The 13,441-nt window shown below is 39.7% G+C and overlaps 1 protein-coding gene across 1 annotated transcript in view; it reads right to left on the bottom strand.

Annotated features, from left to right (window-relative positions):
* CWF19L2 (CWF19 like cell cycle control factor 2) overlaps positions 1–13,441 on the bottom strand; it is a 165,695-nt gene that overhangs the window by 129,920 nt on the left and 22,334 nt on the right. Inside the window, exons 3-5 of the mRNA XM_084616751.1 lie at positions 11,105–11,224; positions 9,687–9,797; positions 1,966–2,085 (exon numbers count right to left, since the gene is read on the bottom strand). Of these exons, the coding sequence (XP_084472877.1) occupies positions 1,966–2,085; positions 9,687–9,797; positions 11,105–11,224 (351 nt within the window). The remainder of the gene's footprint in view (positions 1–1,965; positions 2,086–9,686; positions 9,798–11,104; positions 11,225–13,441) is intronic.

Here is a 13,441-nt window from a genome sequence, read left to right on the forward strand (position 1 = left end):
GTAACCATTTATGCATAAGCCTGACTTGTTTTCTCTGGTTTACTGTAAAGCAGCCAACACAATTAAAGAACCTCAGCCGTTTTGGCTCTAAAGCCTGGCCATTAGGTGAGAGTACTAAGAGCCTAGCGTTGAGTTGTGCCGCCTCCACGGGGCAAACTCTTGGGGCACCTGTCAGTCAATCCTGGCTGCCCGCTGCGAAGGAGCTCTGAGCTCTAGCAGTTAAAGTCACGGGTGGTTAGGACCTTGGGGCATCCTCAGCCTAGCCCGGGCTGCCCGCGGCGAAGGGACAGTGTGTCCTAGCGGTTAAAGTCACGGATGGTATAAACGGGCATAGCTGGCACCTCACCAAACATCCTTGGCCGTCGGCTAACACTAGTGTGGCTGACCCCAGGGCCACTCAAGCAGCTGGCTGCAGGATCAGCGGCTCAGGCAGCCCCAGGGACCACCACACCAGCTGCTGCTAGAGCAGACCCGCAGCAATGGCCTCCCGAGGGACCTCCCGAGCAGTGGCCGGTGCAGCTGGCACCAGGGACCGCCTGAGCAGCAGTCCCGGGGGCAACCAGGGCAATGGCCAATGTGGCTGTCCCTGTGGACCCCCTGAGCAGCGGCCCCGGGGACAGCCACACGAGCCTCTGCTCGGCAGCCCCTGGCTACTGGCCCCTGGGACCACCCAAGCAGCAGCCAGTGTCCACGAGTCCAGCCCCAGAGCAGCAGCTCCCCAGGCCTCCCCGCCCAGGGTAGTGGCACCCCAGCCCGCCTCCCCCCAGCCCCTGCTGAGATTTAGACAGGGGTATTTATGTAAAGATCATAGACAGGTCATGGGCCATGAATTTTTGTTTATTGCCCGTGACCTGTCCATGGCTTTTACTAAAAATACCACTTACATTGGGCAGGTTTCTGACCACGGCAGGATGGTACAGCCCTGGGGTCCTAGGCTGGGAAGCTGGGGGAATTAGCTGAAGCCTCTCTATTGTTGGTTCATGATTGGCTGGCGAAAATATTCATGTAACTCAGCCGGGTGTGTCCCTGTCAATGGATGTATGTGTAAGTGCAGTATCTGGATGGGGTTTACAGCTTGCCCTAGCATCACAGTGTGAGAGGGAGCCCAGATTGGTAAGACCGAGGGCTTAGCAATACCCCAGTTCCAGGCTGCACCTTAGGGAACCCGTCACAAGTAGTTAAATAGGATCTGTTAAAATATACCTTCTGAGATCAGGATCGACATGTAAATAATCATATACCACATTCCTAAAGCTAATATCCCTTAGAATTAAGAATTCATCATATATTTTTGGACTGAACACTGAAGACTCCTTTAGAAGTATAGAAAAGTTTAAAAAATAACTGAAAAAGCAACAACAAAAGATCGCCCCCTTCACGCCTTCTCAAAAGCTAGTAAGGACAACAACTAGGATGATGTAAATTGAATCCAAACAGGAATCTCATGTCAACATTGATGTTTCTTAGAGGCAGGACAACAAACTAGAAAACTCTACAATAGTGGGTGGTCAAAGAGAGGACTACGGGCATATAAATACTAGGTAATATTTGTCTGCCATCTCCCCCTCCCTTCTGCCCCCGCCCCAGTCTGCCAATTTCTACCTATTCAACAGATCTCTATGAAGTGATTCAAGTATTATAGGCAGATAGCTGCCATAAAAATACAATTTTTATTATTTAATATTGTTCTACTAGAATTGGCTTTCTTCTTAATTGAAGTTTAAGTTAATGGGTTTCCTATCACACAGTAAGCTTCCTAAAGTAAATTCTCTCCCTCATCCCGAACAAGTAATAACCTGACCACCACCATATGGTCAATAAATACTATTTTAAGAAGATTTTAAAAATAAAATTGTAATCTAAAAGAGGATTAATTTAAGCAATAAAATCTTAAGTGTATGACAGAACTATACACTGCATTTAGGAAGATACAGAAAAAACTGGTGCAATATATAAATATTTTACCTGTTCAATTGTTTGGGCTTTCTTTTGCTCCAATAATTTTTCTGTTTCTTTGTCAGCTTTGAGTGATGCTGCAGACATGGTTTTCAGAGACATAAAATCTAAGGTCATCCATTCATCCCTCTGTAATAATACAAACAGTTTCATCCAAAACAAAATAATACCCACATTCGGTTTCTGTAACAAAAATATATGGCTTAGCTTAAATCAAACTCACAAAATGACCGGCATCATCTGATATCTAGAATATATGGTGTAGATTTTACAGCAGTTTCTAGCTGTCAAAACATTTTTGCATACAAAACAAATATTCTAAAGATTTCATTCATGAAATTCACTTACATATGCAGACTTTTTACTGCTTTTCTTTGTAATTCCAGGTGTTTAGTCTAGATGTGATTTATTTATGAGCAAGCACACTAGTAAATATGTGGGTACACAAAAATTCATGAGAGTAAACAGGAATGTCGTTCTTCACTGAACATTGTATGTTTTGTACATCATTTTGCCAGATCACTTTACATGCCACCTTACTCCAAAACCACTGAAGAGTTAATGATTCTTACTGCATTTGGCTTCATGATCTCTTTGGTCTAATTTAGCAGGCACAAAATCTACAACTAATCATAGGGTGCAGTTGATAGCTCCCAGAGAGCTAGGTACCTAAACGTGCCCATAAATCCAGTAGTTAAACACTTATCTTCTATGAAACATGTTAACAAATGCAGGTACAAAACCACATTTACAGAATGCCAGATTGAGGCCATTTTAAATATAAGGGCTATTATCTCAAGAAAAAAGTAGATTAAATAAACCATGATATAGGGCAATATGCCACACTCAAACAGGTAAAGGCATATTTTCCTCCCTCCCCCACAGATCACACAACATCTACAACAAATAAAATATTTGTGAAGCATGAAAAGAAAGCAGTAAAATGCACAATGAAAATGACTAATTAACCAAAATCAAAATGTGAGACACATCCATGTGTATTCTAACAAGAATGGAATTCTGGTACCATTCTAGAACAACTTAAAAATATAGTGTTCATTCTGATCCTTAATTTTCAAGGCTTGAAGCGCCAATCTGAATAGCTGCCACTACGTTATGTCATGTCTCATTTACAACCAATGCTGCTAGATGATGCACCTGAGACACTTTTAAATATATGAAATGGAAGATACTCCACTTCCTAAGGGAGATTTGGGCTAAGGAGGAGGAACAAAGAGGTGGGGTCATCTACAAAATATCATCAATTTACCATGGTGAATGAGGATAATTAAGGTACAATATATATAGGAATGACAGAGAAGGTTGTACTGGTGGGGGAGTGGCACTGGATGTTCAAGAAAGCATAGAGTCAATTAAAGTAAAAATCTTAAATGAATCAAACTGTACCAGAGAATCTCTATGGCTAAAAATTCCATGCTTTAACAATAAGAGTATAGCAGTAGGAATACACTACCAACCACGTGACCATGTTGACGACAGTGATTGTGAAATGCTCAGGGAGACTGGAGAGGCTACAAAGGATTTCAACTATAGTCATTAACTGGGTACATCTCACCTCAGGACAGGATGCAGAGATAATATTTCTAGACACATTAATGACTACTTCTTGGAGCAACTTCTCCTGGAGCCCACAAATGGAGAAGCAATGCTTGATTTAGTCCTAAGTGGCACACAGCCTCTGGTTCAAGAGGTGAATATAGCTGAATCACTCGGTAAAATCAACCATAATGCAATTTAATTTCACATCCTGGGGCGGGGGGGGAAAGTGGGCGTCAAAGAAACCCACCACAGTTGCATGTAACTTCTAAAAGGGGAACTACACAAAAACAAGGAAGCTAGTTAAATGGAAATTAAAAGGAACAGTCATAAGGGTGAAATGTCTGCAAACTGCATGAAGACTATTTAAAAACACCATTACAGAGGCTGAAGCTAAATCTATGCCCCAAATTAAAAAACAGCAAGAGGACCAAAAAACTACCACCATTGCTAAACAGCAGAGTAAAAGAGGCAGTTAGAGGTAAAAAGGTATCCTTTAAAAATTGGAAGTCAAATCCTAGTGAGGAAAAAGAAAAGGACCATAAACTCTGGCAAGTCTCGTGCAAAAGTAATAAGGGAAACCAAGAAAGAATCTGAAGAGCAATTAGGTCAAGGCACAAAAACAGCAACTTTTTTTAAGTACATCAGAAGCAGGAAGACTACCAAGCAGTCACTGGATGATTGAGAAGCTAAACGAGTATTCAAGGAAGATAAGGATATTGCAGAGAAGCTAAATGAATTCTTTGCATCAGTCTTCACTGCAGAGGATGTGGGGCACATCCCTACATCAGGGCCATTGTTTTCAGGTGACAAATCTGACGACCTGTCCCAGGTTGATGTGTCCATACAGGTGGTTATGGAACAAACTGATCAATTAAATAGTAAGAAGTAACCAGAACCTGATGGTATTCACACAAGAGTTCTGAAGAAACTCAAATATAAACTACAGAACTACCAGCTGTAGTATGTAATCAATTGCTGAAACAAGCCTCTATACCAGGTAACTGGAAGGTGGTTAACAAAGCCTATTTTTAAAAAGGGCCCCAGAGGTGATCCTGGCTATTACAGGTCAGTGAGCCTAACTTCAGTATCGGGAAAATTGATAGAAACTATAGTAAGGAACAAAATTATCAGACACAAACACGATTTTTTGGCAAAGTGTCAACATGGCTTTTGTAAAGGGAAATTATGCCTCAATCTATTAGAATTCTTTGAGGGCATCAACAAGCATGTGGCTAAGGGTGATGCACTTGATACTGTGTACATAGATTTCAGAAAGCCTTTAACAAGGTCCTTCACCAAAGGTGCTTAAGGCAAGTAACTAGTTACAAGATAAGAGGGAAGGTCCTCTCATGGATCAGTACCTGGTTAAAAGATAGGAAATAAAGGGTAGGAATAAATTATCCATTTTCACAGTAAAGAAAGGCAAATAGCAGGGTCACCATAGGATCTATAGTGGGACCAATGCTCCTCAACATAGAATTACAGAATCATAGAACTGGAAGGGACCTCGAGAGGTCATCTAGTCCAGTCCCCTACACTCAGTGCAGGACTAAGTATTATCTAGACCATCCCTGACAGGTGTTTGTCCAACCTGCTCTTAAAAATCCCCAGTGACGGACATACCACAACCTTCCTAGACAATTTATTCCAGTGCTTAACCACTCCGACAGTTAGGAAGTTTTTCCTAATGTCCAACCTAAACCTCCCTTGCTGCAATTTAAGCCCACTGCTTCTTGTCCTATCCTCAGAGGTTAAGAAGAACAATGTTTCTCCCTCCTCCTTGCAACAACCTCTTATGTACTTGAAAACTGTTATGTCTCCTCTCAGTCTTCTCTTCTCCAGACTAAACAAACCCAGTTTTTTCAATCTTCCCTCATAGGTCACGTTTTCCAGACCTTTAATCATTTTTGTTGGTCTTCCCTAGACTTTCTCCAATTCATCCACATCTTTCCTGAAATGTGACACCCAAAACTGGACATAATACTCCAGTTGAAGCCTAATCAGCATGGAGTAAAGCGGAAGAATTACTTCTCGTGTCTTTGCTTCCAACACTCCTGCTAGTACGTCCCAGAATGATGTTTGCTTTTTTGGCAACAGCATTACACTGTTGACCCATGTTTAGCTTGTGATCCACTATGACCCCCAGATCCCTTTCCGCAGTACTCGTTCCTAGGCAGTCATTTCCCATTTTGTATGTGTGCAACTGATTGTTCCTTCCTAAATGAAGTACTTTGCATTTGTCCTTACTGAATTTCATTCTATTTACTTCAGACCATTTCTCCAGTTTGTTCAGATCATTTTGAATTTTAATCCTATCCTCCAAAGCACTTGCAACCCCTCCCAGATTGGTATCATCCACAAACTTTATAAAAGTGTACTCTCTCTGCCATTACCTAAATCATTGATGAAGATATTGAACAGAACCAGACACAGAACCAATCCCTGCAGGACCCCACTCATTATTCCCTTCCAGCATGACTGTGAACCACTGATAACCACTCTCTGGGAATGATTTTCCAACCAGTTATGCACCCACCTTATAGTAGCTCCATCTAGATTGTATTTCCCTAGTTTGTTTATGAGAAGGTCATGAGAGACAGTAACAAAAGATAGGTTTCAGAGTAACAGCCGTGTTAGTCTGTATTCGCAAAAAGAAAAGGAGTACTTGTGGCACCTTAGAGACTAGCCAATTTATTAGAGCATAAGTTTTCGTGAGCTACAGCATCTGATGAAGTGAGCTGTAGCTCACGAAAGCTTATGCTCTAATAAATTGGTTAGTCTCTAAGGTGCCACAAGTACTCCTTTTCTTTTTTCTAGTAACAAAAGACTTACTAAAGTCAAGATATACCACATCTACTGCTTCCCCCCAATCCACTAGGCTTGTTACCCTGTCAAAGAAAGCTATCATGTTGGTTTGACACCAGCACTAACACATTGATAAATGTTCTGGAAAAAGGGGTAAACAGTGAGTTGGCAAAATTTGCAGATGATACACAATTACTGGTTTGGGCAACATAGTTATATCCAAAGCTGACTGCAAATAGTTACAAAGGGATCTCACAAAACTGGGTGACAAAATAGCAGGTGAAATTCAATGTTGATAAATGCAAAGTAATGCACATTGGAAAACATAATCCCAACTATAAATATAAAATGATGGGGTCTAAATGAGCTCCTATCACTCAAGAAAGATCTTGGAGTCATTGTGGATAGTTCCCTGAAAACATCCACTCAATGTGCAGTGGCAGTCAAAAAAATCTAACAATGTTAGGAACCATTAGGAAAGGATAGATAATAAGACGAAAACATCATAATGCCACTATATAAATCCATGGTACGCCCACATCCCTGGAGTTCTGGTCACCCCATATCATAAAAGATATTCGAATTGGAAAGGGTGCAGAGAAGGGATACAAAAATTATTAAGGTTATGGAACAGCTTCCATATGAGGAGAGATTAAAAAGATAGGGATTATTCATTTTAGAAGAAAAGTTGACCGGGGGGGGGAGCGTGAATGATAGATGTCTATAAAATCACAAATGTAGTGGAGAAAGTGCATAAGGAAGTATTGTTTTCCCTTCACATAGCACAAGAACTAAACGATCACCCAATGAAATTAATAAGCAGTAAATATAAGGAAGTACTACTTCACACAATGCACAATCAACCTGTGGATCTCGTTGCCAGGGGATGTTACGAAGGCCATAAGTATAACTGGGTTCAAAAAGAATTAGACAAGTTCATGGAGGATAGGTCCAGTAATGGCTATTAGTCAAGATGGTCAGGGATGCAACCCTGCACTCTGGGTGTCTTTAAACCTCTGATGGCTAGAAGCTGGGACTAGACGACAGAGGATAGGTCACTCGATAATTGCCCTGTTCTGTTCATTCTCTTTGAGGCATCTGGTACTGGCCACTATGAAGTCTGACCCATTCCTACAGTGATCCTCTCCAAAAAAAGAAAAAGCTTGAAGAATTCAATGCTTACAGGGAGAACAAATGCCCATGAACTAAAAAAGGGATTGTTTCTGAACTTTTATCCTGCTAGTTTCAGCAATCAGTAAAGGGCATTTCTCTGATTCAGAGAGGCTTTTTCCTTCCCTTGACTAGAGGCACTTCATGAAGTCAGTCCCCTGGAAGCCAGAACCATATTCACAATTAACTTCACAGTGTAGAAAAGGCCATGAAACTTATGATCATTTTTAGGTCATTGAAATGTGCTGGGGAAAATATGTATCTGTCCATTTGCCAATCCCGAAGGAGTCCACCAAGGGGGGGAAAAAATCCTCAAATATCACACTAACTCCTCATACAAAGTGTATAGTCTAATTCTGGACAGCCAAGTACCAGTTGACCAATTCACAGACCAACTAGTGTTTGGGCAAGGACGAAATGACCTTGAAGCAAAAGCTATTAGTAGAGATCCAAAAACGTTTTTATACAGCCTCCTCAGTTCAGACTGCATTCAACAATCTACACCTTAAAGACAGGGGTAGGGTCATTCAGGAAAGTTCCTGAAAGTTTACCTATATTGCCTTTAGGCCTGACCTGCCAGAAAAGAGAAGGAGACACCTGAAAAGCAGAGATGCTGAAAGAGACCTGGGGGCAACCATGGACAGTAATTATATAGGAGTTTGCAATTCAACATGGCAGAAAAAAATAAATCAATGTAACTTTGGACAACAGATAAAGGGACATCACATCACAGAGCACAGGGTGTATGGCCCTAAGGTGACTGCACTTGAAGTAAAGCATTCATTTCAAGATCTTTGATACCAGATACATTGGAGGGAGATTAAGAGAAGCTTACTTATGAGAAAATATATACAAGGGAAGCTACCTCTCTTTCTAACTGCACTTAGGTGGAAAAAAAGATGTGGGACAGAGAATGCTACCCCAAAAACTTCCCTGTACAATGGTTTGACAGGATAAACAGAGACCTAGTCTGGTTTGCACACCCTCACCAAAAGAGAAGCACTTCTTTGTTTTCTTTCAGCGTTCTTCAATTTGATGATTTTAAAGGACCCAAACCACTGCTGGTGTTACAATCATGGTATTACTAATAAAAACCTCTTGAAAGGAGGCTTAACTATACAGAGGGGAAAACTAGATTAGGGAAAGTGCTGGAAGCAAGGAGACCAACCTTATTGGTCCTTGGCTGTTCCAAAATTTACCCTCTTAAGACTATGTGGGCCTAGCACACACAAGTAATTCACGTGCCACACATGAAGTAATTCACATGTGTGCCAAATAGAATTGGACTAGACTTGCTTTCAAAGAACTAAATAACAGTTCAGCCTGAATCATTTCAGTCTGCACTAGCTTAGTGCCATCTTGGTCTCCACTACCATAGTTAAGAGAGTTCTATTCTTACTGTCCTACAGTACAACAGTGGCCTTTCAAAAATTCCCCTACTCTGTCTAGGGTCTCCATTAGCATCATGGGATAGGTAACCAAAACTGAACTGAGAGGATTAAAACACACATCAATATAGCTATAAAAGGCACACTTAACAGTCTGTGCTTAAACCAGTGTAATCACACTGCTTCAGTTAGGGGCAGTTCAATTCTCCAGATGACACAAATTTGTGAGGTGTAGAGCATAGCTAAGAAAACTAGCAAGATCCCTGATGCAACCAGTCTTGCTGGTCAAACATTCTGCCATTTCTTTAGTCACTGTACCTCTTCAAGCACCATGTACCCAAAAAGTCATTTAAGATTGACTTGATCTATGCAGAAAAATTAACAGGGTTAGTCAAGATTTTAATCTGACTTTATTAAGAAAGCCAGGCTAAATCACTACATATGATGCACAAAACTGATGCTAGGCAGCATAATTGTACTACTTTGTTAAATACTTGATAAAACAGGAAAAATGGTCCAATTAACAAAATCTAACATTTACCTATATATATATATATATATATATATATATATATATATATATATATATATATATATATATATATATATATATATATATTTATTTATTTATTTATTTATTTATTTATTTATTTATTTATTTATTTATTTATTTATTTTTTTTTTTTATATTTACATTTTAAGTAGTTATTGACCAAAGAACTTACAACGAACTATAGACCAAATATAGCCACACTTTACACTAGGCCCAAATGAGTTTACCTTTCCATAATTAACCAGGCTCCTCACCTGAACTGCAGGATTTTCTGTAGTATCCGGCTGCTCCTTCTTGACTTTCCAAGCCTTTTCTGTGCAAATTGACTGTGATATAGTTGACTCAACCCATTCAACTGAAGAACCCTAAGTGTTTGAGTAATTTAGAAAAATTGAAAAGCACTGTATTTTCTGGAATGACCAAACCTTAAAGCACTGTTATAAACTGAGGACACACTATTACTAAGAACATTTTACAAAGAAAATGCCATTTGATGTGATTGCATCAAAATAGCATGTTAATCTCTCCCTATCCCATATCAACAGTTTTAATATTGTATTGTCATGCAAAGAAAACACAATGGCCATTCGCCAGAGGGTTGAAACTGTCCTGCTGATACTTTGAAACAAACAAAAAATACGTACAATTAAAATTTCTACATTAGTGACAAAATAAAAAAAGAAATGTTTTATTACGCTTTACTGGTACAACAGTCGAGTTTAAATTAAAAATGTAATAATTTACATCATCTCTTTACATTTTAATTGTATCTCATTCCCACCCAATACACATGCATCTCTCTCTACAAGGAAGAGTAGTTTTCTGGAGTGCTGAGATTTTTATACTCTTAACAAACCACTCTCTGCTGATCAGACATTCCCTGTTACTTATAGGAACCTGACATGAGAACAAAATACTTTGTATCAAAGAGAAAAGGAGTAGTAGTGGCACCTTAGAGACTAACCAATTTATTTGCGCATAAGCTTTCGTGAGCTACAGCTCACTTCATCGGATGGGTATCAGGGCGCTGCATCTTGGGACTCTCTGATGTAATTTGCAGCTTTGGGTGCTTCCCACAGGAAACATGGGACCAATCTGTGGTTTTGGTTATTTCCCACAGGTCAGCAAGTCAAAAACACGGTTCACTTAAATGTATGTTCCTGCAGAAAAATCTCGTCCTACTGAACCTTCCTATGCATCAGGAAGAAAGGGAAATCTTCATGAAGACAACAATAAAGCTACCGTGCTTGCACACAAATGCTACATTTAAAACTGGGACTTCAAAACATGTAACAAACTCAGAAAATCCAATCAGAACAGGATTTCCTGATGGCCTGTTTACTCCACTTGATAAAAAATGAAAAACGAGAGGGCCAGGAAGCAGTGCCATGATTTCCAAGTAAGTCTCTGTCTACTAAAAATAAAATGGGAACCCACTGGCCTCTAACTGGAAGAGAGAGCATTACAGAAGCATTAAAGAAACTGAAAAAACCTGCACCTTTAAATTAATAAAATACCAACAAGATATCACGTAGCACTGTCTTTAGGAAAAGGAAAATATGCCTCAATATTAGTCGAAACTTTTTTCCAAAACAGCAGGTTAAAAGTGATTTGTTTGGTTTGTTTGTTTTTAAACATTCTTTCAAGAGAATATTTTAAGTTTATTACTTACTGAAGAGCTATCACTTGAATCATCATTTTTTTCAAATTTTTGTTTTTTGCTTTTCTTCTTTTCTTTCTTAAGTTTTCTTGAGTGTTTATCCTTTTTCTTCTTTTTCTTCACGGAATGTTCCTATATAAGCAAATATTTTATAAATGACATCAAAACAAATCACATAGAAAAAAAAAGATAGATCACAAATCAAATTACATAGAAAAAAAGTCTAGCTAGTTTTAAACTACCAAAACTGTGCACTTATTGGACCATAACTGCATATTCTTATTACTATTTCTATCGTCCTCCATCAACCATTCCGTCTGACTGTTTCTTAGCACTTGTCTACACAGAATTTTTTAAATATATTTTTCCACTTTAATCAACATGAAGATCTATAGTGAAAAAAATATATCTATACACTTTGTTTATTATGGCTTAAAGCTATTTCCCTTGTGAATCCTTGCATCCATACAGGTCTGCACTTTTTTAAATAGGTGCACAGTATTCTGGACAGGTATCCCATGGTGCAATCTTCCACTGCCAGACTCCATACACACGGAGATTTTTCTCATAATGCATTGTAGGATGCCTTCCAGAACATACTGGAATTCTGGGATTTGGGGTCAAAGGAAGCAAATCCCATGATTCCTTTCCTGGCATCCCATAATTCATCCGTATTTTGCAAGCCAGGACCATTTTCAAACTGCTGCCAGGCAGCATGGAGAAAACACTGCTGTGCCATGATCCTGACCTGGCCTGATCTGATTGTGATTAATACAAACAAGCTTCTCCACATGTTTTGGCAGTCATAAGGCCAGCTGGCTTTGGCTGGTTTGGGAGATAGCCATGGCAATGCAGGAGGCGGATGAAATCAAGCAGTTACTTCTGCAGGACTCTTTCTTGGAGCGGCTTCACTCAGTGCAATGCTACTCCTGGGTTCAGCAAACTAGCACAGACTGGTGGGAAAGAACAGTGATGCCGACCTGGAATGACCAGCAGCGAGGGCAGAACGTAGGCCTGGTCTACATGCCCGCGGGGGAGGGAGAAGGAGGGAGCTAAGTCAGTCTAAGTTACACAACTTCAGCTATGAAAATAGCGTAGCTGAAGTCAACGTACTTAGAGCTACTTACTACGGTGTCTTCACTGCGGTAGGTTGACTGCTGACGCTCCCCTGTCGACTCCGCCTACACTTCTCGCGCCGGTGGAGTACTGAAGTTGACGCGAGAGCGCTTAGCGGTCAATTTATCACATCTTCGCTAGACTAGAATTCATGGAGGATGGGTGAAGTCATAGAGGACTAGAGAAGGGCAAACATAATATCTATCTTTAAAAAGGGGAACAAAGAGGACCCAGGGAATTGTACACCAATCAGCCTAACTTTGATACCTAGAAAGATACTGGAACAAATTACTAAACGATCAATTTGTAAGCACTTTGGAATAATAGAGTGATTAAATTCAATCAAGATAAGTGTAATATACTACACTTAGAAAGGAAATATCAAAAGCACAACTACAAAATGGAGAGTAACTGGCTAGGCCAGTGGTTCTCAACCCCTGGGTATATGCAGAGATCGTCCAGAAGATACATCAGCTCATCTATGTATTTGCCTAGTTTTACAACAAACTACATAAAAAGCACTAATGAAATCAGTACAAACTACAATTTCATACAATGACTTGTTTTATACTGCTCTATATACTATAAGCTGAAATGCAAGTACAATATTTATATTCCTATCGTTTTATTTTATAATTATATGAGAAAAATGAGAAAGTAAGCAATTTTTCAGTCATAATGTGCTGTGACTTTTGTTTTTATGTCTCATTTTGTAAGCAAGTTTTTAAGTGAGGTGAAACTTGGAATTCTCTAGACAAATCAGACCCCTGAAAGGTGTATAGTAGTCTGGAAAAACTGGAGAACTCTTGGAGTAAGCAGTAAGACTGCTGAAAAAGATCTTGGGGTTATAGTGAATCATAAATTAAATATGAGTCAACAATGTGATGCAGTTGTGAAAAAGGTGAATATTCTGGGTCTTATTAACAGAAGTGCTGTATGTAAGATATGGGAGGTAACTGTCCCACTCCACTCAGAACCGGTGAGGCCTCAGCTGGAGTACTGTGTCCAGTTCTGGGTGCCACACTTTACGAAAGACGTGGACAAACCGGAGAGAGTCCAGAAGAGAACAACAAAAAAGGATAAAATGTTTAGAAAACCTGACCTGAGAAAAGGTTTAAAGAACTGGGCATGTTTAGTCTTGAGAAAAGACAGCTGAAGGGGAGAGCTGATAAATCTTCAAATGTGTTAATGGCTGTTATAAAGAGAACACTGATCACTTGTTCTCCATGTCCA

This window comes from Lepidochelys olivacea (assembly GCF_965140295.1).
Source record: "Lepidochelys olivacea isolate rLepOli2 genome assembly, chromosome: 1".
In the NCBI taxonomy this organism is placed as follows: domain Eukaryota; kingdom Metazoa; phylum Chordata; order Testudines; family Cheloniidae; genus Lepidochelys; species Lepidochelys olivacea.